At 36.2% G+C, this 25,675-nt stretch overlaps 3 protein-coding genes and 1 pseudogene across 4 annotated transcripts; 1 reads left to right on the top strand and 3 right to left on the bottom strand.

Annotated features, from left to right (window-relative positions):
* Positions 1 to 2,678: 2,678 nt before the first annotated feature.
* Positions 2,679 to 5,631, bottom strand: LOC110785813 (nudix hydrolase 11). The gene is made up of 4 exons (XM_021990324.2): positions 3,794 to 5,631; positions 3,412 to 3,554; positions 3,160 to 3,279; positions 2,679 to 3,079 (listed from the first exon to the last, which is right to left on the bottom strand). Exons 1-4 carry the CDS (start codon positions 4,035 to 4,037, stop codon positions 2,870 to 2,872), a joined length of 717 nt encoding a protein of 238 aa, XP_021846016.1. The 5' UTR covers positions 4,038 to 5,631; the 3' UTR covers positions 2,679 to 2,869.
* Positions 5,632 to 5,820: 189 nt separating this feature from the next.
* LOC110785812 (nudix hydrolase 15, mitochondrial) lies at positions 5,821 to 11,095 on the bottom strand. Its single transcript, XM_021990323.2, has 4 exons — positions 10,518 to 11,095; positions 9,167 to 9,309; positions 6,280 to 6,399; positions 5,821 to 6,189 (listed from the first exon to the last, which is right to left on the bottom strand). Exons 1-4 carry the CDS (start codon positions 10,945 to 10,947, stop codon positions 5,965 to 5,967), a joined length of 918 nt encoding a protein of 305 aa, XP_021846015.1. The 5' UTR covers positions 10,948 to 11,095; the 3' UTR covers positions 5,821 to 5,964.
* A 1,656-nt stretch (positions 11,096 to 12,751) lies between these two features.
* On the top strand, positions 12,752 to 14,326 carry LOC110785806 (transcription factor TCP24). Of its 2 annotated transcripts, none has more exons than XM_021990317.2 (2): positions 12,752 to 13,027; positions 13,457 to 14,326. In XM_021990317.2, the coding sequence occupies exon 2, from the start codon at positions 13,489 to 13,491 to the stop codon at positions 14,218 to 14,220; it is 732 nt and encodes a 243-aa protein (XP_021846009.1). In that variant the 5' UTR covers positions 12,752 to 13,027; positions 13,457 to 13,488; the 3' UTR covers positions 14,221 to 14,326. The 2 variants fall into 2 exon arrangements, with proteins under 2 accessions (XP_021846009.1, XP_021846008.1); XM_021990316.2 differs by having other exon boundaries at positions 13,454 to 14,326.
* Positions 14,327 to 14,397: 71 nt separating this feature from the next.
* On the bottom strand, positions 14,398 to 15,766 carry LOC110785805 (protein PELOTA 1-like; annotated as a pseudogene).
* Between the last annotated feature and the right edge of the window lie 9,909 nt (positions 15,767 to 25,675).

Raw genomic sequence — 25,675 nt, 5'->3', positions numbered from 1 at the left:
CTGCGTGGGCTGCTGCTCGCACGCGCATGGGCAGCCCTTGTGGCTGCCGTGTGTGTGTGAGTTTGTGCTCATGCGTGATTCCTAAATCTACAAGAGTCAGTGTATGATTAAATTTCTATTCCTAATTGGATAAATTAATTAAATAGAATTCATGTAGGATTCTAATTTCAATTAATTCGTATCCTACTAGGATTACGATTCCTTTTCCATAACTCTATAAATAAAGGCCTAGGGGTCATAATTTAAACACAAGTTTCAAAGTATTCAAAAGTGAGTTTTTTGAGAGAAAATTAAAACACACATCTTGCTCATAAAGTGCCGAAATTTTCTAGTACCTTAAGGGCGATTCTAGTTGGTCAATCTTAAGGCGGATCCGGACGTGCTGTGGACTATCTACGGAGGGACGACACTTGGAGTCCTAAAGACTTGTTCTTGTTCGGTTCGGGCGCAGCTAGGGAGGGCACGCAACAAAGAGTATGCATCTAAATTATGCTATATGATTATGTGTAAATAATATGTTGTCCTGGGTTAATGGTTGTTTCCGCATGATCTATGTAATGTCATATGTATCATAACCTAACAAAAGCTGGCTGTACCCCCATCCAAAATGATGTCGTTTGTGTTGTTTAAAATGAACATTAATATACTGGTACAAAAATGAACATTTACTATTTCGGAAATGAACATTTATTTATTTATTTGGAATGGACATTTACTATTTTGGAAATGAACATTTATTTATTTATTTGGAAATAAACTACAAAAATGAACATTTACTATTTCGAAAATGAACATTTATTTATTTATTTGGAAATAAACAATATAGGCTCTTGTAAAAACATAAAAGACCAATGAAGTGAACAATTTCATTATGAACATTAACCATATATTTATTGTGAACAAACAAATAAACAAGAAAGAACAAATAATTCAACAAAAAAGAACAAACAATATAAAAAGAACATAAAATTCCAGAAAAAAGAACAACCAATACAACAATTATGAACAATTTTATGATGAATTTTAAAGCCAACATGAAAGAACAAACAATACAACAAGAAAGAACAAATACTGGTACAAAAATGAACATTTACTATTACGAAAATGAACATTTATTTATTTATTTGGAATGAACATTTACTATTTTGGAAATGAACATTTATTTATTTATTTGGAAATAAACTACAAAAATGAACATTTACTATTTCGGAAATGAACATTTATTTATTTATTTGGAATAAACATTTACTATTTTGGAAATGAACATTTATTTATTTATTTGGAATGAACATTTACTATTTTGGAAATGAACATTTATTTATTTATTTGGAAATAAACAATATAGGCGCTTGTAAAAACATAAAAGACCAATGAAGTGAACAATTTCATTATGAATTTTAAAGCCAACATGAAAGAACAAACAATACAACAAGAAAGAACAAACAATAAAGCAGATAATTATTATGAACAAACAAATAAACAAGAAAGAACAAATAATTCAACAAAAAAGAACAAACAATATAAAAAAGAACATAAAATTCCAGAAAAAAGAACAAACAATACAACAATTATGAACAATTTTAAAGCCAACATGAAAGAACAAACAATACAACAATAAGTTTGATGAATACAAGAAAGAACAAACAGTACAACAAGAAAGAACAAACAATACAAAAAGAAAGAATAAAAGATTAATGAAGAGTTTAATTATGAACATTAACCATATGATTATTATAAACAAACAAATAAACAAGAAAGAACAAACAATATAAAAAAGAACATAAAATTCCAGAAGAAAGAACAAAAAATACAACAATTATGAAAATTTGATGATGAATTTAAAAAACAACATGAAAGAACAAACAGTACAACAAGAATGAACAAACAGTACAACAAGAAAGAACAAACAGTACAATAAGAATGAACAAACAGTACAATAAAAAAGAACAAACAGTCGACAAGTATGAACAAACAATATGAGCGCGTCGTTTTTGGGGGTACAGCCAGAGCTGGCTGTACCCGGGTACAGCAGTTAGCGATATGTGAATCTTGTGAATCTTCTTCCAATATATCATACAAAGTATATTGGATGCTTTAGAAATTTATGCAAAGTGATTAGATGTTTTTTGTTTTTTGTTTTTTATTTTAAAAAGAGCAACACAATCATATAAAATACCTCCAATTTTGGCAGGGGTTGTCATTACATCAATACAATTGAATAATGAGATTGGATCTTCACCAAACAAAATGCAATAAACTTTTGTCTTTTGCCCCTATGTAAAAGAAAGTCTTACATCCCCTCAATTATTTTTTTTGGTAGAAGTCTTTACTCAACCATTACATTAATCATTTGCACTTGAGGATAAGTTTGCTAGAAAATGCCTTTGGCAAACAAATAATAACCCCATCATTGCAATAATGGTGAACGAAAGATTTATTGGTCAATCCACGATATTAATTGCGGATTCTAAGAGAAAACTCCTACATTTTAAAAGGACATCTTCTACCATTGTTACCGAGAGACAAATCAAGTGGTGGACTAAATGACTAATTGTGGCCATAACTACCCCCTACATGTGTTATTGATTCATTTCATGTTAAGATTTGTTCTCTTCTACTTCGTATTACTCGTATTCGTTAGAATGAGTTAGGTTGGTCATATGTATGGAAAATACAAGTAAAAATACAAGTCACAGTAAGTAAAAAAAAAGAAACTGATATTACAAGAAAAGAAATGATCTATCCTTGTAAAAAAAACCTAAATAAACACTACACTGGTATGGTACTCGAGTCTGATCCAATAGTGAAAGATTGCTTAAAACTGACCCCAAATCCAATGTGGCCTATTATTTAGGGGTCGATGACAATACTAGCATTTATTGGCGGGTTTAATCCAGAAATTAGGCTTCATCTCTACAAACGCAGGTGATTGCTGGTACACCATTGATGCAGTCTCTATCAAGATTCCAGCAGTCAAAGCAAAGATAACGAACTTTCTGCCCTCGGCTTCATAGTCAAAGTAATGAAGGAGATACTTTTCTCCCATCCATTCCCTCTCCACTTCTCTTCTGTTTTCATCCTGTTTAAAGCAGAGAACTAAATCATCACACCATACCCCCTTAAAGATATGCCATAAAACAATGAAGAATGAGATTGAACCTTGAGAAACATTTCCAAGGGAGCATCGAATACCACTTCGACTTCAGCTTTATTTAAGGTGGGATGAAATGCAATTTTGTCAAAGAGCAGGCCAATCACTGGCACTACAACCATGCCATTCTGTTCATAACAAGAAAGTTATCTAGTAAAACAAGTCTGGCAACTTGCAATTTATATCGTATATGCCTGACGAATTGTGCAAATTGAAATGATGTCCAATTAATCATCAATTGTAGCATAACCGGAGTATACCTTCATAGAGAAAGGTTTGAGAATGGAAACAACGTCAACAAGTGAAGGGTCCAAACCAATCTCTTCATTTGCTTCCCTCAATGCGGTTGCAACTTCATCTCTGTCGCCTTCCTCCATTTTTCCACCAGGAAGAGCCACTTCACCTGTACTAAAAAAACATATATGAGCAAACCCGTTCCCCCCTGCCATTTCTGGCAGTGCTTGTAATTATAGGTACATAAAAAAGTTGGTAGTCAGGATCCTTTTGAGAAAACTGGTACAATTTGTAACATTTATTGACAGAATTAAAACTTAAAAGGTTTTTAAAAAAAAGACAAGAGGGTGTTTGAAAACTAACAGTGGTGTGGAATCTGTTTTGAGCAGTTGGAGAGAAGTGACTAACCAGAGTGAGATGAGAGAGTGGAAGAACGTTGAGTGAGGATGACTCGCAGTTCACAATTGTCTCCTTCAAAGATGCAGATCAGAACTGCAGCTCTTCTATCAGTCTGCGCTCTTGGTGGCCTGTCATAACTTCCAACATTGGTGGCAGCAAAATCATTTACAGATAAATAAGGCTGACACAGTCGGAGCCGTTGAGCCAAGTCTGATAATTTCTTCGATCTGTTATCTTCATTTTTGGCATCCATTAACAGATCAGATGTAAAACTAGCAGGTCAGCAAGATTTAGCAACTCACCTACTCCAAGCTCCCACCAACCATCTTTCTTTATTATGTAATGTAAGGTTGGTGGTGGATACAAAATATAACAATCAAGGCCAATTTAAATCTATTGTACTTCGTTGAAATTGCTGTCCATTTAAGATGCAAATACACATGGTTTTCTAGCAATTTACTATCCCAATATTCTTTTACCTTCCCAAGATGTTATTTTCTTCATGAAAATAGAAAATAACCTATTAAAGGTAAAATTTTAAAAAAAGTTTCAGAAATTTCACAAATATTTCCAGTTCTTGGTGATTGAACCTGTGGAAACATGTATTTTCGGAACATGAACAGATCTTCTAACATTTAAGTTACTATTACCAACTGACTAGGAAACCTAACAGTTAAAATCACTAACTGACTAAGAGAATTAAAATCCCTCTTCACTGATGCCGGTGATAGCTGGTAAACAATCTGTAGTCTGTAACAAGAATTCTGGCACTCATTTACGTAAACGAAATACTCGGCCAGAAACATTTTCCCCATCCATTAGGTTTCAATATCTCTTCAGTTCTCATTCTGAATTTAGGACAAACTGCAAAGAGACCAGAAGCACAAACAATGGAACTTTAAGTTGATGCTGAAAAAAAAACGCAGGAGATCAGATATCACTTCCACTTTAGCAGTGTTTTGGAATCATCTGACATGGATGTATGTAATAGAGTAGGCATACCAAGGTTCAGAATCTCCTCTAAATATGCATATCAGACAACAGCTCTATCAATCTACGAGCTTGGAGTATAATTACTCCTTTCAAAATTGCCCGACTGATGTTGCTCTTGGAAGGTTACAGGGAACAGTCAACAGCTCCATCAATCCATGAGCTAACACTAATAATATCTGGAAGGCGTCGTTCAGTAGCCAATGTGCAGGAGCAGGAATATTTTACGATGGAGTGGGCAAGTTCTACTTTACTGACCCACCATGTTGTTCAAGCCCCCAAGTCACTGGCCACCGTTTTCTACAATGAATCACAACTGATCCACATATTTATGACTAAAGCAGCCAGGATCCAAATACTTACTATAGGATCCTGGCAGTACTTTTTCCTGAAACTGATGTCAGTTGTTTCTCAGCTAATTTTCATCCCATATTTCCACTTACCCATCTTTTATTAAAAAACTGAACGTAACTTACCAATGAGAAGTATTACATTTCAAACATTGCCATACTATGTGAAATGCAGATTACCATCGCAAAGACCATGAACTCAACGGGGGAAAAACAGTTCTTTTTGGTACAAGATTGCTACTTTCAGAGGTGGAGATGGGGGAAGTAAGGACAATGGGATGTACAACTTATTGTAAGTTAAGGTGTATCCAATTATGTCTAAAGTAAGAAACAAAAAAATCAACATGAAAGCAACCTAACCATTTCACTTTCTTCACAAAAGTATTGTTTTCTATCAGTCACTCTTAATTCTTTTATAAGGAAGTCAAGTTATACTATTTCTCACCTTAGAAATGATTGAGAATCAAGTAAGACCCATCAAGGTAAGTTTCAAAATACTGAAGAATGAGAGATGCAAAGACCAAAATTAGTAAGCGAACGTACTGACCTGAATAGATTCTTTAATGCAGATGTGTCATAAATGTGCTGAACTGCTGATCCTAAAATCTCAGAAATCCTTATGACAGAATTGTCAGCCAAGTTGGACAAATTTTCTAGAAGTATACTTTACCAATTGCATTACTGGAAGAAATAAAATGACACAGCCAAAGTAGACCTAGGATTTCATTATTACTTTCAGCTACTAAAAGTATATCGACATACATATTGTACACTCCAGTGTTCTACTATGCATAGAACAAAGAGAGTAAACGTAGATGGAAAAAGAATTCTTCATTCAATTCACCGCATAACAGTGTCTTTATCAGTACAGCTAGGAACCTTAAATTTGGGATTCTGCTCCAGAAATGGTGGTGGTCTTTGATAAACAACTGATGCAGCTCGAATTAAGATCCCAGCAGTTAGACCCCATATCACATACTTTTTGTTAACTGTTTCATAATCAAAATAATGAATCAAGTACTTGCATCCCATCCATTCTCTTTCCTCTGCTCTGTGATTTTCATCCTGAATCAAGATTCCAACGGAATATGTCAAAAGAAAGAAAGCACGCAAAAACCTGTAGCTTGAAGGAAGATCTTAAACCAAAGAGCAAACCTTGATGAACATCTCCAAGGGAGCATCAAATATTGTTTCTACCTCAGCAGCATTTGGATCTGGCTTGAATGCATCCTTATTAGACAGTATCCCAATAACTGGTACTACTTTTAAGAGATGCTGCACACATAAACATGAACATGATATAACAAAGGCCATAGATAAGCTTTAAATCTTGAACATGATATAACAAAGGCCAGAGATTATGCTGTCTTCCTGCAAATCTATGTTAATAGTTGTTTTATTGGTTTTGATTTCTTGGTGATTATTATATCTTCCGTGATTCTTTCCAGCCAATTATTAGTATCTTATGTAGTCAAAAGCAAATATTTTCTGCATTTGTGGTTAAATGAAAGAAAAAATCTTCTACAATATGTAGCACAAAGGAAACAGCTGAAAGTTTTGGTTTGAGCGTCTCAGGGCAGAGGATATTAGATTCCAATTTCCTTAAAAAGTTATAGAAATCCAAACACAGACCACCCGAAATGATCTATCTGAGAACTCAATCAGCTAGGGATGATGTGACATTTTATACCTAAACTGAATAAGCAACTGCTACTAGATGATGCCGAAGAAAGCAGAAACCATGTTTTGGAGAAAAAATAATGAGTTGAAAATTTATTATGAATATATAAATCATGAGACAAAATGTTGGTTCAAATTTCAGTTTACCGAAAATTCTCGGTGGCGATTCAAACAGGAGAGAAAATAAAAAATAAAAAAAACTTTCCTTAGACCAAAAGGGCTTTCCAATGCAAACAAGGAACATATACGAAGTATACAACTTCATCAATCTCCAATCAAAGCATATTTCTCTTGCTCAGACACATTACAGAGTCAACAATATATATACAAGTAATAAATTCATCCTCTTGTCAACTGGATGTCTATGTCCCTCTTGGAGAAATACCCAATCCAATAGGTTTGTGTGACCCTGTCGACCTGCTCGTGTAGCATGGAGAGATATCATCAAAAAAACTTCTCTATTTTCCCACTAGATTCTCTAACTTTCTGACATAGGACATCTCAAACAACAAAATGTTTAATCGCGGTTATCCTTTTGTAATTTGTGGTAATTCGGCTAATGCTTTGATGTCAGCTTGATACGGGCCAGTCAAACCCATACCACTTGTTGTTTGAGACTTTTGAAAATTTGATACTGGTAGAGTGGTAGGCTCCAAACTAAACCCCCACAAATCAGTTTCTCATACAGGTGGGGAGAGGATCTTCCCAAACCCCTAAGCCAATCCCTCCATTCTCCGAGTTTCGCGGACAGAATCCCCCAAGGTAGTTATAGTGAACATGGTTCCTCTAATCAAGTTGGAAAAATAATTGATTTATTCAATGAGATAATTCGTTGTGTAAGAACTTTGTCGTCGACAACTTTGGTAGCAACATTGATCGAGGAAAGGAGTAATATGCGTAATAATGTCTTATGTTCATCAGAGAGGTATGTTGGGTCAACAAAAATATACTTCATCCAGATTTACTCTTGCAGTAACATTTCCAAGAAGAATAGGACTAATGTGTAAATAGAGAATTTAAGTATTTTGCCCTCTTTTTTGCTATTACAGATTCTGCTCCAATGTAAAAACCCATCAACCAATTTGAACGAAATGAATTGTTGCATGCTACTTTAATAATTTTTTGCCCTCTTTTTTGCTATTACAGATTCTGCTCCAATGTAAAAACCCATCAACCAATTTGAACGAAATGAATTGTTGCATGCTACTTTAATAATTTTTTCGAGTACTTTCACAAAGTACCATTATTTAATGTCCTTTCACTGTTTCAATAATCTATAGACTTGGAGATCAAATTTACTTTTAATTGAATTTGAGGCCATTCCATGTGGTTGAGCTCATGGCTTTCCTTAGCAAAATAGAAACACAGAGTTTGATAAAGCTGACGTGGAAAATGGTTTAGAAAAGGCTAAAGACTGCTCGAGGGACAAAAGTTAAGAATGGTTTCTGGCATCAACTCTCCTTTATCTTTGTGTAACGAGTGTTCTTCATTGGCCAATACAAAAAAATAGCTTAACTAACTGCATAAAAAGGGTGATATTGAGGGTCTTGAGGCATGCTTATGATTTTGTTAAATTTTTTGGATGTCAAACATACTCATTTGAACGGAAATGCTTAATTAAGTGGTGTCTAAGTGGGTAATGTTCAATTGTTGATTGACTGGTATTGGATAAAAATTGGCAAGCCTCTAGTAGTCCATTAGTTGAGACTTAAGCATACAGATGCAATCTTGCAATAAGTCTTCAGAGGTCCACACATTTTACAAAATGGAACAATCGCATAAGATATGATTTAGAGAATCTAGTTCAAACATTTGAATAAAGGTGATTTGAAATGATGTTCCTCCATGGCTTCTACAACAATTATGGATTTTGGCTAACATGGCACAATGCCTTAGACTGTAATCCTGGCCCTATCTATGCTTTGGTTGCTTTAAAAGGATCGGCATGGGTTTTACCGTCCCAAAGCCATTCTTGTTGTAAAAACACATGAAGGAGCTGAGTTTCAATTCAAAGGAATAGTTCTTGTTGATCATAGCCCTCCATGTTGCTTGGAAAGGGTCACTAAAGTACCAGAAACAGGAAACAAGTTGAATACTGTAATTTCAGCCATTCCTAAAAAAATCTATTCCTTCTGTCAGGAATTAATTGTCACCATGATATTTGTATTTTTTGAACGAGCGATGTGCCCATGTGGCAATTGAACGCAGACAGAGGTAGAATTAAAATATACAGCCTAATGGACATGTCCTTATAAAATCTGTATGCCTATATCTGCAGGAACAGGTTGTAAAGTTCTCACTAGATGCAACTAAGTTATAAACCAACAAATGGTTCGGTATTACTTAAACCAACGAATCATACCTTAGATAAAAATGGCTCGAGAGTGGTCACGGCATTAACTAGTGATGGATCCAATCCAATCTCCTCCTTAGCCTCCCTTATTGCGGTGTCCACATCATCTTTATCACCATCATCAGCTTTCCCACCTGGCAATGCCACTTCCCCTGGGATCAAAGACCAGAAATCAACTTAAAATCTCAAGTCCCAATAACAAAAAAGAACAATTTGACACATTTGACAAACCAAATTCCACAGCACTCCTCTAATCATCAATAATGATTCGAACCAGAAATAACCTCTATTAGTAGATACTGGAATACAAACACTATAATTCATCACCCACCAGTACAGCATTTCTCCTAGGGCCGAAAAAACAACAAATTTAAATACATTCAAACAATCCAAACTTCATAACCACTTAAACATGAACATACAACTGCCAACAATTTCCATACCAGATTAATAATTTACCAAATAACAGAATCCTTGATACTTAAATTAATCAACATAAGCATTAGTAAAAGAAACACCCACTTAATTGAGTAATCACAACAATAAATTTGATACAATTAACAATCCTAACTCCAAAACTCATCCATCAATACAAGTAATTAAAAAACTAGCTAAATTTAAAATTTATTTGACTCTCCTCTCCACGGCTCTTCTCTCTCCTCCAAACCCTAGCCTTCATTGGTAATTTTTGAGGGGCTTCTATCGGTTTTTACCGGTGGAAAGCCCAATTGCTTTGTTTTCTTGTGTTCTTACCTTTAGGGTCGAACTCTAATTATGGAAAAAGTCAGGGCCCCTATGAGGAGAGCAGGCGAACCGGAACCGACCTTTTTGTTTGTGTAGGTCTAATAATGCGTTCTCCTCCAGAGAGGAACGATTCTCCTTTCAAAGACGGGTTTTTTCTCCTTTCTTTTCGAAAGGTTTTCTGCTTTTGTGCGGGTATCGAGTCGAGGGGTGTTGTTTGTGTATTTCATGGTGGAAATTGTGTTGTTTATGTATGCACTTTGAAGATCAAGATCAATGCGGGATATGAAGCAGATTCAATTTTCAAGATGACTATAACGTTTATAACGAGGTCCTCCATACAACGAAAAGATGATTTGACATCGAATTGCGGAGCCGTTCTTCCGTATTTGCTCATTTAGTTATTTCAACAAAAGAATTTATTATTGTATTTTAAATTTGTTCTTGTTCGGGAAAAATTTAATTGTAGATGCGATATGGCTTTATTTTAATGAAAAATTCCCTTACCCGTAAAAAAAAAAAATTCCGTTTAAATAACGACGAGGAACAAGACCAAACAACTCAAAATCCACAATAAAATCAATGAATGAGAAACAAGAAAAAGTGATTGATCACAAACCCGAGTGAGTAGAAAGCCTGGAAGATCGTTTAGTAAGAATAACACGAAGATCCCCAGCATCCCCTTCAAAAACGCAAATAAGAACAGCTGCTCTTTTCGGCTTATAAACCTGTTCGTTTTCCGACCCCTTCAATTCTCTTACCTTCTCCAAATTCTGCCCAATTGGGTTCGAAGATTCAGCAAAACCCACTTGGGCAACCACCTTCCCAGTCTCTTCTTCGATGTCGGCGGCGTCGTCGTCTTCTATTGGTGGCGGGTGTTTGTAGAGGCGGAGCTGCTGCGCTAAGGCTGAGAGTCTCAGAGAAGGGGAGTGGGGATTCATGAGGAGAGAGAAAGTTGAAGGTGGTGATGTTGATAATAATGGAGTTTTGAATGCTGTTGGTATGTGTAGGTAAAACGGCGATGGTAGTTTTCGTAGAATTGATAACATGGGTTGGGAAACTTGGAATTTCTCAGGAGGGGAACATGAAGAAAAGTATTTGTTTCAATGGCTTTTTCTTTTGTTCTTCCTTATGGATTAGTTGAAAGTTTTGACATTTGTCTATTAACCACTGTTAATTTAGACGGTCACACTGAGAGTACTGATTTAATAATAATAAAGGAGATACTTTGAATCGAGTGAATATCGAGTTCAGGTTATACACGGATAATGTTACTAATTTAGGATTTTATGTAATCGAAATGTAGATTAAGTCAATAATGGTTTCAGGTTTTTTTAACACTTTTCTTGCTATAATTAATCTTCTATAGTTTTATGGTTTTGTCATTTTTTTTAACCCCATATTTCACATTATCAACACTTAATATTGACAATTATTATTTGTAAGAACAAAATTATAAAAGTTATTGTAGGTAAAGGTATTGTTTAAGGTAATTGGATTCACATGGTTGAGTTTCCTTAAGCCGACTGGGAATCAAATTCTGATCTTCAATTTTCCGATTAATCTGGATTGGGGTTAATATGATTCATGACGATTTTGAGAGCCTAGTTTGTCGAACGCATACTTAAGTTGAATATTATGGTCCGCCGTACTTACCATTAGTTTTTATTTTTTATTTTTTCCATTTGTGAATATTCCATAGTCGGTACTCAACAGTAAAGAAGTCTCTCATAAATCATGTGGAAATATACATGACTTGAACATAAAGGGAAGGAGGAAAAAGGAGTATTTTCAATTGACATCATCATAGAAGGCTTGGAAGTTGATCATCATCACGCACATAAAAGCAAAATATATTAGAGTAAATAGACATTGGACGAAGGTAACATGCGTGAGGATGAGACCCCCCACAGAACGTACAATTTAATCATTCAAGGTAAAGTTGCAACTTGGTCCTCCCTACACAATACCATAATTATTGGTAAATTAACTGTTAAAATCCCTCTGTGGTAAACGTTGAAGCTCAGTGGCTCTTAGTGAAGCTCAGCTCGATCGATGCTTCTAAATTAAGTCGTGGTCAAGCATAAGCGTTGCAACAGCAACAGCAACAGCAGCAGCAGCAGTGCGCTATGTATCAATGTATAGCTAGATGCTTAGCTTTTTTGTGCACAAAATTAATGTGCTACATTTGAGTATGTATGTTTGAAAGTGGAACAAATTAAACATGATACTGATCTAGTCTAATAATACAGTAAAAGTGTGCAAAGAAAAAAAAGAAGGTGATGCACAGACAAAAACACCATCAATAAATCTCCTTGAGTATCGGACGTACAGCAAAATAAGGTTTTCCAGCTGTAGAAAGTGCATCTCTCTCCTCTATTCATTCCTCGAAACCGACAAGCGTGCTGTACATAATACTCTTCCATCCCCAAACTGTGAGAATTGAAACAAAGGACTTTCACATGATGCGCTGCTCTATGGTGGATGTCACTCTCATACGTACTTAGGAATCTCACTTTAAAGACATCATTTTTGCTCCACTGCAAATAACTCAAAGTTAAAGCATAACAGTTTACTTTTTCTTTTCTTGTGGTATTGTGTTTTTCATGGACCTAGCCAAATTTACTCGTACTCATAAATCCCAAACCAATTGGTAATAGATGGAGTAACCAAACAGAAATTGGCTGGCCTAGAACCGAGCTGAATGACTCAACACGTAAATATGACCCGAATTTACTGTGATTCTGACCACCCAATTGCAACCTATAGCAGTTGAGTGAAAAGTAAACAAGAAAAAAAGTGAGGTCAAATTGTGAGAGTGCAACAAGGGGGGAAAAAAGGGAGTACTAAAAGTAAATTCAGCATATATACCAAGCTTTTAGCTTTGTGTGTTTCTAAAATTAGTAGTTTTAAAACTAACAGAATTGCAGTAATCAGACTGATCAGTAACCAGAATCAGATCTGTCATTTCAGTCTGACCAAAAAAAAGAATGCTGCCAACCTCCACATTAGAAAGTTTACATCATCAGTAATTCAGATCTTTCATTCCTCAACATGATGACCAAGCCCAAGTCACATGAATGCTTCAAGTTGAAGATTGCATAAGAAATTGACTACTCCAAGAACAAGGTACTAGATACAACTCAATGATTATGGTGTGGGCTCGTCCTTAAACTGTTTCTTGTCAGATATTTCAGATGCAACTGTCTTGTCTACCAACCCACAATTCCTTCTACTTGAGTCATTATAAGCTACTGTATTTTTACAGCCCCTTCATTTTCTCTTCTTTTCCTTGGTTAGTTTTTTACGAGAAAACATATACCTTATTCCTCCTGAGTTTCGTAACAGCTTTAAATCTGTGTAAACCTGAATCCTTAGTATTCTAACACTACTATCTAAAGAATTGGGTCTCTAACATAATTTGAAGCTTTATGGTAGAATCTAGGTTGAGAAAACAGTAAGATAGGAATGATGGAGAACAATGAGAAGTACTAGTAACATCTTTTTTTTGTAGAGGGTAATCAAAATATCTAACACTGGCATTGATGGGTGCAGCAGGAAAGACTGTTGAAGATCAAGATAAACGTAGAATGAGAACATCATCAGCAAAAAAACCTCGCAGCAACAACAAAATCTACACGGCTAGAGGTCCTAAAGATAGGAGGATTCGGTTGTCTGCAGATATTGCTATTCAGTTCTTTGATGTCCAAGATCGACTTGGCTATGATCGTGCTACCGAGGCAGTTGATTGGCTTATCAGTAAGGCAAAAGGGTCAATTGATAAACTCTTTGATAGCTCTGTGCAACAACAGTCTAAGCACCTTACCCATTTAGAAAGTATGTCAGATTCTGGTGTTCAGGTTGATTTTCTACCAGAAATTATGTCAAGCCGAAAAGACTATGGAACGCCGAATTTCCACCACTCGTGTGACAACAACAATAACATATCAGCGTACAATTGTACTATGGAGAATTCTATGTTCCTGCCTTGTATTCAGATGGAGAATATCTCAGAAAATCAAGGCTTTGCTCATCCAACTTTCTCAAGCTATCTAGGCTTAGAGGATAGCAGTAGGCCTTGTTTTCAGCAGATAGAAGAAATCAAGGGCCAGAACGCAAGAATGGTCATGTTCAACTCCAAATCAAATTCAAGAAATGGGGAGCATCCATTTATTTCAGATTCTTTGCCATTATTTTTGCAAGCCTCAAATAACGATTCATCTTTGTGTCACTCACCAACAAGTGACCCGGAACTCAATCTTTGTCTTCCGGGCAACTGCACATCAGCCATTAGTGACTCTGGACAGGGGACCTTTTTCTAATGAATTTATGCAGTTGTTATTTTTAACCACAATTCATGGATTTAGTTAGTTGGAATAAGGTTTTTGGCATTCAGGCAATCAAATTCATGAATACTTTTCTTTGTTTTTCTGTTCTCTTAAACTTCTGTTTAGCTTTGGTTGAGTTACTTTAAACTGATTTTCAAATAACAGTTACTCTGAATCTTCTTGTCACTTTTTATTAGATACTTAACATTACAAAAAATTCTAATAGGAAAACATAAGGAAAAGGACATCAGGAATATACGGATGATATATACATATATATATATATATATATGCATCTTAAACAAACATAACCATGAATAAATTTCAACTCCAAAGACTTCAAGTCTCGATCAAGAGGCATTATTACATTTCAATATCATCAAGATCTGGGAGAGGGAAGCGAAGAATCGCTGCAATGCCAGTCAGTTGAGCCAATTGTTCCCCTGAGACATGCATAGACGAGAATACATGAACACTTCCTCCATATTCTTTAACAGAATTAACCAACCCAATATACTTTTTTCGTGTTGCAATGTCAGAATTCCTGAACTGTTCATCTGTAATAAGCAGTGTTTGAATAGCCATTCTCTCATGAGCAACCTCAACATGTTTAGGACCATAACAAGCACGATCTGAATCATTCGATAACATGCTGAAAAAATCCTCGAGAGCACGAACCTCTTGTGAAGCTTTTGTATCTTTAATCATATTCATTATGTTTGGCGCATCAAAAACCTCCTTCAAGCTATGCTTATACCCTGAAGTCGTATGGACAAGAACTATACGCGATTTATTCTCTATAATCGATCTAATATGTTTTCTTTCAGCTTCCAGCAACAAGTGACGATGAAACTGGTCTTTTGTAAACCCAGGGCTTGCAATAACAACACATTGAACAACGTTAAAATCAACATGTTGCAGAAAAGCCTGTAAAACATTCTCAAAAAACTTATTCAATGCAGATTCATATCCAGCAATAGCAGATCCATGTTTTCGAGGAATCGAGACTTGTATTTTAGAACGAGTAAAGGTTACAGTTTTACCAACTAAAAGTATATGTGCTAATCCCTCTTGCAAAGTTGCAATAATATCACAGCTAGATCAGCACTTGTAGTAGGATCTGCTGCTTGATTAAGCATATCCAATGCCATGGAATCCCATACACCTTTTGTCAACACAAAAGGTCGTTGTAAGTCTAGTTCTAGCGTATGAAACGCACCTATCTTTACATGCTCGTTTTCTAAAGTGTTTTTGCCTCGAATACGTAAAACAGAACCTTCTTTTTCGTAATCTACAGCCTCTACTTTGATTTCTAGCTTGAGTTTCACTCGCTCTGCATCTCTTCCTCCAGAAACAGCCTCTCTGAATACTTTCCTAAGAGTAATGCCTAAAACATGATCGCCTTGAGAAATCAAATTGTATGCAATCCACAGGTCATCTGCCTCTTCTGGAATCATCTTCACGCTCAGATCCTTATTAACAATCTTCATAGTAATAATTTTAAGAAGGATATATAAAAAGATGTTCTCACTAGCTCCTGTTGTTGAATCAGGGTTTCTATTCAACATAAGAAAAACTACTCCGTATATTTATAGCTAGGCTACAATACCTTGGACGACAGGTAAAGTAGATCACCCTAACAAATACGAAGTACTTTCCTAATCCTAGTAGATATCTCTGTTCTCTAACATAAAGTATTTCCTAAACATGTACCAAGTGTAGAAACTTTTATTTCCTTTAATATTCATTACTTTCCTTTTTTTCAGGGTAAATTACAAACGGGCCTTATTAGATAACTAGATTATTGTCACGGATATTATGAAACTAGATTAGGTCCCGTGCACGCACGGTTATTTGAAAATTATTAATTGACCATCTTTTTTAACTGAAATATTTATCCCTTAAATCTATTGCGTAATTAATAAATCTCGAACATACTCATTTTATCATATAATATACAATTTTCGCTCTATTACTTATTATATATTTTATATGTTTAATATGATGATTTGACCAAATTAAATACTCCGTATTTAATATGCTTAATATGAATAAAGTATTGAGTAAGAATGTTTTTTATTATTGACATGACTATATGACTAAATATTATCAAAATTGTCTAATAATGTCATATTTAATAATCCTATAATTTTTTCTATGTATAACCATTTATATAAAAGGAGAGAAAATAAAAATAGAATAAAGTAAATTTTTTTTTAGGAAAGGGTTTTCGGCGAGAAAAAATCGCACCGGGAATTGACACGTGTCATTCCTGGTGCCTCTTTTAGTATATAGTAATAGATAGATTATAATTTGACCATTTTTTATGAAATATTTGAGTAACAAAGAATTGTTCGAAAATAAATTAGTAAAAAGTACAAAAAAATTTGAATTTTTTTCAAAAGATAAATAAAATTTTAGTCAAATATACTAAATATTTTTCATAAAAAGTTATTGAAACAAATAAATGAATAAAAAAAAGAACAAAAAAATTAGGATGTAAAATTTTCACCAGGAAGTTACACGTATCATTCTTGATGTCTGTTTTAACATAATGTAATAGATAGATTTATTTTCTTACTAGATTAGATCCCGTGCACGCACGGTTTTGATAATTTTTTTTTACAAAATATTTAACTGATTATCTCCGAAACTACTGCATACTTATAACATTTTTAACATACTCGTTTAAATTTATTCATCTAATGTGCATATTTAAAATGCTAATAGGGTAATTTGACCAAAATATTGAGTGATATATTTTCCATTATTAACATAGCGATTTGACTAACATATTACCAATTTAGAATAATTATAATTACGTCGTATATATTATTGCCATAATTTATAAACTAAATTTTATTTCCATACATAAATAATTTATAAAAAAAGGTAGAGAATAAAAATAAATAAAACAGATAATTTTATTTGGGAAAGTGGTTTTTGGCGGGAAAAAATCGCACCAGGAATTGACACGTGTCATTCCTGGTGTCTCTTTTAGTATATAGTAATAGATAGATAGATAGAGTTCTTGATTTTAATTACACTTATTTGTACGAAATCCTATACATATCTTTCAAATAAAGGCTCTTCTTAACGCAACGGTGTTCTAATTATCTGGCCATCCGAAATAGTAAACGTATACAAGTATTTCGTATATCCTACACTATTGCAAATTTGCAAGCACGCTAGAGGATCGCGTTAATGAATTCTACTCATAAGTTGCACATTCAAAAGATAGCAACCAAATACTACGTAATAGAATTAGAGATCAGATTCAAATACATTGTAGCCCTTCTTAAAAATCTAGGTGTTGCGGTGTTGAAACAATGGGCTTCGTATGAAGGCCCTTTCGGTTTGTGTTGAAGATCTCGCTTGCTTGAATGAGTTGTGTCTGAATTCACCTGCACAATGACAAAGTCACTAGCCTCGGGGGTGTTTCTGAGGAAAGCCCATCCGATGCCTAAGTAAGAACAAGCTCGGATTCTAGAGAGAAGTTCTCTAGAGAGTAGTCTTAAGGCAGTAAATTGGACGTACCTTGAGGTGTGAGCTTTGGCGGCCTATTTATAGTATTTGTGTAATAAATGCCCATAGGTCATTTATGAAGGAAATAGTGCCCTTGGTCCAAATATGCATATAATATTAAGTCTAATAAATGCGGTTCAGTATTAATTAACAAGTTAATAATTATATTAATCCACAGCTTACTCTTGACTGAACCCGTAGGGTCACACAAATAGTACGTAAACGGATCAAGTATTTAATGACATTAAGTACTCCATCTATGGATATTCGGAATCGACGAATCTTGGTTTCAGTGGGAGCTGACATCGTCACAGGCAAGAAATGAATGCTCCGGAAACGATGATATTGCCGGAAACGGAAATATGGATCGTATCGGAAATATAAATATTATCCAAGTCGTAGATGTTGCCGGAAACGGAAACATGGTACGTATCGGAAATGGAAATATTGCCGGAATCGAAAATATTGCCGGAAACGGAAATATTGTCAGAATCGGAAATATTATCGGAATCGGAAAATAATTCCGGAAACGGAAATATTAAATATTTGTTCGAAACGGAAATTAATTCCGGAATCGGAAATATTAAATATTGTTCGTATCGGAAATGAATTCCGGAATCAGGAAATTAATCGGAAGCGTATCATACGAATTAGCATCGGACGAGGCCTGCCAGACGAAGGCCCAGCACGAAGCCTGGCCATCGCCCAGCAAGCCAGCGCGCCACAACGCACCAGCCAAGGCTGCGCCAGGCCTACCGCAAGGCAGGCCCAGCGCGCGCCAACGCTGCGGCAGCGTGTGGGCCTCGTGGCAATGGGTTGCGAGCTCGCGGGCTGCGCGCGCGCGCATGGCGCCCCTCGTGGGCTGCTGTGCGTGCGTGTGTGTGTTTGTGTGCTATACGAATCCTAAAGCTATAAGGTTTCGACATATGATTAAATTCCTAAACCTAAAAGGATGAATTAATTAAATAAGAATTCTATTAGGATTCTAGTTTAATTAATTCGTATCCTAATAGGATTACAATTCCCTTTCCATACCTTTATAAATAAAGGCCTAGGGTCATTATTTTGTATAGATGATTCAAGTATTCAAAGTGATTTTTGAGAGCAAAAATCCAGTCATATAATTGCCTACAATAGCCGAAAATTCTAAGTAGCTTAAGGGCGATCCTAGTTGGTCAAGCTTAAGGCGGATCCGGACGTGCTGTGGACTATCTACGGAGGGACGACACTTGGAGTCCTAAAGACTTGTTCTTGTTCGGTTCGGGCGCAGCTAGGGAGGGCGCGCAACAAAGTGTATGCATCTAAACTATGCTAAATGATTATGTGTAAATAATATGCTTTCCTGGCTTTATGGTTTTTCCGCATGATTTATGTTTTGTCATATGAATCATAACCTAACAGTGGTATCACGAGCCTCTTATTATTTTCATAATCTAAATTGCATGAACATGGTTAAATATTACAAATTTGCAAGAATTAAAAGGGGTGATTAATTTTCGTAATTGTTAATTAATTGCAAATTGCGTTTATTTAATTATACGTACGCAGTTTTTCGGCAGTTTCTTCGTTACTCATCCAAATCGAGTGATTTTTGTGTCAATTCCGCATGTAAAAGGCATTCTAAAATTTTGACAAAAATAGTATTTCTCGGCCGAACCCAGAATTCTCAAATTCGAAGCCTAACTATGACTTTTCGGAGGTTTTAGTTTTTCGAATGAAAAATTTCGTAAATTTAAGATGTTAAATTAAATATTTGCGATTCTTGTTGATAAATCTTGAATTTTTGATTGACCTACTGTATATGTTTAACAAGTTTGAATGCCTAGCCTTGTTAATTATGCAATTTAATTTGTAATTATGATTAATTTGTTGAAAATTGGAATAATTTAGAATTAATTTGATTTTCATAATTAGTTATAATTTAATTAGACACCTATGATTAAAAACACCATAAAAATTGTAAATTTATGTTAAATTTTAAATTTTTATGACCTAAACTTGAATCCATGTTAATCGGAAATCAATTAAATAATAAATTTTCGATTTTTCGCCCTAAAATTATGAAATTAATATTATTTATTAATTTGTCATTAATTTTGAATATAAATTTTAAATTTTTATGCGATTCGCTCATATAACTTGCACGCACAAAGCAATGGACGCTACGTGTTACCCTTAAGGGGTGTTGTATAGTGCGGGCATGTGACGACGAGCAAGGGAGCTCGTCGCCCATGCGGTACGAATGCAATGAGCAAGGCCATGGTGCACGAGCGCAAGGCAGCAGCCCTGCCTTGTGTCGTGGGCTGTGTGCGATGGGCGAATGGGCGAGGGCGAGAGCAAGGCACGAGCAGTCGCGTGTGGGCAGCAAGCGAGCTGCGCCACAGCGCGCACTGCCTCGCGCAAGCATGCGGAGCCTCGCGCGCAGCGACCGCTAGTGTGCGTACGACGAGCGCTGCGCCCAGCGATGGCGTGCAGCGTGCTTGTTGCGACGTGCGACGAGCGCTGCGCCCAGCAATGGCGAGCAGCTTGCTTGTTGCGACGTGCGACGAGCGCTGCGCCCAGCGATGGCGAGCAGCTTGCTTGTTGCGACGTGCGACGAGCGCTGCGCCCAGCGATGGGCTGCGGCAGCATGCTTGTTGCGTCGAGCGCTGGCGCGCGCAGCGAGCACCAGCTCGCGTGATGCCTTGCGATGGTGAGCAGCAGCGATGCGACGCAGCGCATGGGCTGCGTGCACATGGCCAGCGATGGCTGTGTGCGTGTGGCCCATGGGCGTGCGTTGCGTGGGATTGTTGCGTTGCGATTAGATCGTTTTGAAATTTTAATTTGAAATTTTCAGTTTACGTAATTTTAATTAATTTTAAAATTAATAATTTAAATTATTTTCTTGGATTTTAATTTTGAATATTGTAATTATAATAAATTTTATTTATTCTAATTATTTTACTAAAATTAAAATCATGAATTAATTTAAATACGACTGAAATTAAATTAAACTTTTTGGATTCAATTATAAATTTATATGAGCTTTAAATTTTAATTAAATTTGTATGTTTCCGGTTAGACTAGAAATAAATTTTTATGTTTAAAATTAGTAAAGCATATGAATTTATTGGTTTAAGTGGGAGCCCTTTTTAGTCATAAACTCTTGATTAGGTCTACAAATCCTTAAGGTTAAAACAACTTTATTAGAATTAATAAGGACTGAATAATTTGTAGATTATTGGTGCCCTTGATTAATTGCTGCAAATGTTTATGTGATGCATAATGTGTTTTACTAACCAGCTATGTGGGCCATTCATGATAATGAATGGGTGAATGGTATATATTGTATATGTACTGTTTTGCAGGTTATGAAGTGACTGTCCCAAATAGGATAGAAAATATGGTCTGCGTACCATTAATTTGAATGTAATTGGTCTAAAGTACCAAAGTTGTTTTTCAATTCAAACATGGTCTGCGTACCATCAAATAGTTGTAATTAGTTTTAATTATAGCTTATCCTATTTGAATAAAATGGTGCCTCCCACGGAGATTTTCAAGACGGACTTTGAAGTTAAAGCTTCAAGATGAAGTCGGGCCATACTAGATCACATTTATCTTATGCATGTTTTAAGTTATTTATTGCTTTTAAATATGTCTTAAAATGCATGAGATCAAAGCTTGATTATGTTGCATGATTAAGGATTTTAGTTCACTTAAAATCTAACCAACATAGTAAGAGCCTTAAGTTCCAAACTTAAAAATTGAGTTAAAAGGTGCCATGCCAAAATATACACTTGCTTGGATATCCTTTACATCAATCTAGTAATAGTTTTCGCTCAGCGAGGTGTTACTTATTGGTCCTAAAGGGGCAAGGTACACAAATAATTGTGAGTACATGTTATTTTTGGTGAAACTCAACGATATAAGTAAGGAGTCCTTTTATGTCGTGGCAAAATCGATAGGTTTACCTAATAAGTTCTTAGACGTACCTATCAACCAAGAATAGTTTCTAGACTATTAGCAAAAGGCTTTTGCTTACCTAAGATGTTTTAGAATTGAGTCGACAAACTGTGCTTAGTTCTTCAATGATTTTAGGATCTTGGAATCATTTTATTCACACCTGCCGGAACACATAACTTGAATAAAATGCTTAATGAACATTGAATTATGCATGTATGCTAGAATTTAAGTTTATTAAGAGAAACTGTGAATGGTTATTTATTTGTTTATTCTTTTCAATTGTAGTTTTAACTATGGCAAACAACAATCAAAACATCATCATGGGTTCTGAGCTTATGGTCAAGCTGAACCTAGCAAATTTTCTTGAATGGGAAGCTAAGCTAGTTGAAATAGTCAGACTCAATGGACTTGAGTATGTACTGACCAATCCCATGCCAAGCTACTATGCCAGAGACATGACCCCTGAGAGATTTTACGCCTGGGATGCGGATCTCAAAAAGGTTATGAGTCTCATGCTGAACAATATCCTTGATGATTGGGCTAGAAGGTTTGTAGCCTATGAACCTTTTACTCTCATCAAGAATCTGAGGGATATCTGTCGTGGAAGCACGGAGGACAGGGACCTGAACGCCCATGAGTTGATTGAATCAATGTCTGGTCTAAAGGTTAGTTCTCCCAACAGGTGTTATAGGATGGAAGTCCAAGAAACACATGTTCAGCTCCTTCGCACTAAACAGAGGGTAGGCGTCCCACTAAGGTTCCATGTGGATCTTATGCGTTCATACTTTGATCGCCTAAGTCTACTAGGAACACCAATAAGCGAAAGGATGGCAATCTCTATCTTGCTCAATTCACTACACAGTGGGTTTGGTCGCTTCAAGCAACTATACCTAAGTGAACCAAGAGAAGAAACAGTTGCAGAATTTGTTCACCTTGTCAGAAAGGCTGAAATAATACTGGACTGTGAAGCCAAAGATTTACTCAAGGCTAGAAGGAGACCGTTCAAGAAAAGTGGAAAGTCCAAGGGCGATGCTAAATCAAAGCAGGACAAGTCCACATCAAGCTGTCTTTATTGTGATGGAATAGGCCATTACAAAAGAGAATGTCCAAAGCTAAAGGAAGATCAGAAGAACGGAACAGTCGTTCCATCTTCAGGTATTTTCGTTATAGACTGTATACTTGCTAATTCAACTTCTTGGGTATTAGATACAGGTTGTGGCTCACACTTATGTTCCAATCCACAGGGACTAAGAAGAAGTAGAAAGTTAAGCAAGGGTGAAGTCGACCTTCGAGTGGGAAATGGAGCACGGATTGCTGCATTAGCTGTAGGAACTTATTATTTGTCGTTGCCCTCCGGGCTAGTTTTGGAACTGGAAGAGTGTTTCCATGTTCCAAGTCTTACTAAAAACATCATTTCAGTTTCTTGCTTAGATGCTAAGGGATTTTCCTTTTTAATAAAAGACAATAGTTGTTCGTTTTATTTTAAAGAGATGTTTTATGGATCTGCTAGATTAGCAATGAACTTTATTTATTAGATCACGACAAACAAGTATATAACATAAATACCAAAAAGGCCAAAAAGGATGATTCAGATCTCACCTATCTGTGGCATTGTCGATTAGGCCATATAAACTTGAAACGCTTAGAAAGACTTCAAAAGGAAGGAATTCTAGAACCATTTGACTTAGAGGATTATGGTAAATGCGAATCATGTTTACTTGGCAAAATGACAAAGCAACCTTTCTCTAAAGTTGGAGAAAGAGCAAATGAACTATTGGGTTTAATCCATACAGATGTATGTGGACCAATGAGTACAAATGCTAGAGGTGGTTTCAGCTACTTTATCACTTTCACTGATGACTTCAGTAGATATGGTTATGTCTACCTAATGAAGCATAAGTCTGAATCCTTTAACAAATTCAAGGAATTTCAGAGTGAAGTAGAGAATCAATTAGGCAAGAAGATTAAGGCACTGCGATCTGATAGAGGCGGTGAATATCCGAGCTATGAATTTGATAACCATCTGAAAGAATGTGGAATTCTATCAGAATTGACTCCTCCTGGAACACCACAATGGAACGGTGTGTCGGAACGGAGGAACAGAACCTTGCTAGACATGGTCAGGTCAATGATGGGTCAGGCCAAACTTCCATTAGAATTTTGGGGACATGCACTAAATACAGCTGCACTCACTATAAATAGAGCTCCGTCTAAAGCTGTCGAAAAGACTCCATATGAGTTATGGTTTGGAAAGCCTCCAAATGTGTCTTTTCTTAAGATTTGGGGATGTGAAGTATACGTCAAACGATTAATTTCAGACAAACTTCATCCAAAATCTGACAAATGTATCCTTGTGGGCTATGCAAAGGAAACAAAGGGGTATTACTTCTACAATACATCTGAGAACAAGGTGTTTGTTGCTCGAGATGGTGTCTTTTTGGAGAAAGATCACATTTCCAAAATGACAAGTGGGAGAAAAGTAGACCTCGAAGAAATTCGAGTCAAACAACAAACTCTAGAGAATGCTCAAGATGACATTCAGGATGAAACTCAGAGATCTTTAGAAGAATCTGGTGAGAATCATTGTCAATCTAGAAATGTTACCCCGCGTAGATCGCAAAGATATAGATCTCAACCGGAAAGGTACTTAGGTATTTTGACGAACGAGAGCTATGACGTTCTATTACTTGAAAGTGATGAACCTGCGACTTACAAACAAGCTATGACGAGCCCTAGCTCCAAGCAATGGCAAGAAGCCATGCAATCTGAATTAGACTCCATGTCTGAAAACCAAGTATAGGATTTGGTCGATTTTCCAGATGGCTACCAAGCCATTGGAAGCAAATGGGTTTTCAAACTGAAAAAGGACAAGGATGGGAAACTTGAAGTTTTCAAAGCTAGATTGGTTGCAAAAGGTTACAGGCAAGTCCACGGTGTGGATTACGATGAAACCTTTTCACCAGTTACAATGCTAAAGTCTATTCGGATAATGTTAGCAATCGCTGCATATTACGATTACGAAATATGGCAGATGGATGTCAAAACTGCTTTCTTAAATGGCGTTTTAACAGAAACTGTGTTTATGACACAGCCTGAAGGTTTTGAGGATCCAAAGAATGCTAAAAAGGTATGCAAGCTAAAGAAGTCAATCTACGGATTGAAGCAGGCATCCAGGAGCTGGAATATACGTTTTGATGAAGCAGTCAGTGACTTTGGTTTCATCAAGAACGCAGACGAATCTTGTGTATACAAGAAGGTCAGTGGGAGCAAAATTGCTTTCCTAGTATTATATGTCGACGACATATTACTTATCGGAAATGACATTCCTATGTTGAACTCTGTCAAGATTTGGCTTGGGAAATGTTTTTCGATGAAAGATCTAGGAGAAGCACAGTACATATTGGGCATCAAGATTTACAGAGATAGATCTAAAAAGATGATTGGACTTAGTCAAAGCACTTATATCAATAAGGTGCTTGATAGGTTCAAGATGGCAGACTCCAAGCGAGGCTACCTACCCATGTCTCATGGAATAACTCTAAGCAAGACTCAGTGCCCAAAAACACTTGATGAGCGTAGACAAATGAATGGGATTCCATATGCATCATTGATTGGTTCAATAATGTATGCTATGATATGTACACGCCCGGATGTTGCGTACGCACTCAGTGCTACGAGCAGATACCAGTCAGACCCAGGAGAGGCGCATTGGACTGGTGCCAAGAATATTCTGAAGTACCTGAAAAGGCACAAAGATGACTTCCTGGTCTATGGTGGAGATGATGAATTAATTGTTAAAGGCTATACAGACGCAAGTTTCCAAACCGACAAAGATGATTTCAGATCACAGTCTGGGTTTGTCTTCTGCCTCAACGGAGGTGCAGTAAGCTGGAAAAGTGCTGAGCAAAGCACCATTGCGGATTCTACAACTGAAGCGGAGTACATGGCTGCACATGAAGCAGCAAAGGAAGCTATATGGCTA

The sequence above is a fragment of the Spinacia oleracea genome, chromosome 6 (assembly GCF_020520425.1).
Source record: "Spinacia oleracea cultivar Varoflay chromosome 6, BTI_SOV_V1, whole genome shotgun sequence".
Lineage (NCBI taxonomy): Eukaryota > Viridiplantae > Streptophyta > Magnoliopsida > Caryophyllales > Amaranthaceae > Spinacia > Spinacia oleracea.
This window is presented reverse-complemented; position numbering and strand designations above follow the sequence as displayed.

What these genes read in the sequence shown, in the direction of transcription:
- LOC110785812 (XM_021990323.2), bottom strand. Translation starts at nt 10,947, where the DNA reads ATGTTATCAATTCTACGAAAACTACCATCGCCGTTTTACCTACACATA. An exon ending in TCGAGCCATTTTTATCTAAG is followed by an intron (nt 6,400 to 9,166) that starts GTATGATTCGTT and finishes TTATGTGTGCAG; the next exon opens with CATCTCTTAAAAGTAGTACC. An exon ending in CCTTGGAGATGTTCATCAAG is followed by an intron (nt 6,190 to 6,279) that starts GTTTGCTCTTTG and finishes ATCTTGATTCAG; the next exon opens with GATGAAAATCACAGAGCAGA.
- LOC110785813 (XM_021990324.2), bottom strand. Translation starts at nt 4,037, where the DNA reads ATGGATGCCAAAAATGAAGATAACAGATCGAAGAAATTATCAGACTTG. An exon ending in CACTCTCTCATCTCACTCTG is followed by an intron (nt 3,555 to 3,793) that starts GTTAGTCACTTC and finishes TTTTTAGTACAG; the next exon opens with GTGAAGTGGCTCTTCCTGGT. An exon ending in CCTTGGAAATGTTTCTCAAG is followed by an intron (nt 3,080 to 3,159) that starts GTTCAATCTCAT and finishes TGCTTTAAACAG; the next exon opens with GATGAAAACAGAAGAGAAGT.
- LOC110785806 (XM_021990317.2), top strand. Translation starts at nt 13,489, where the DNA reads ATGAGAACATCATCAGCAAAAAAACCTCGCAGCAACAACAAAATCTAC.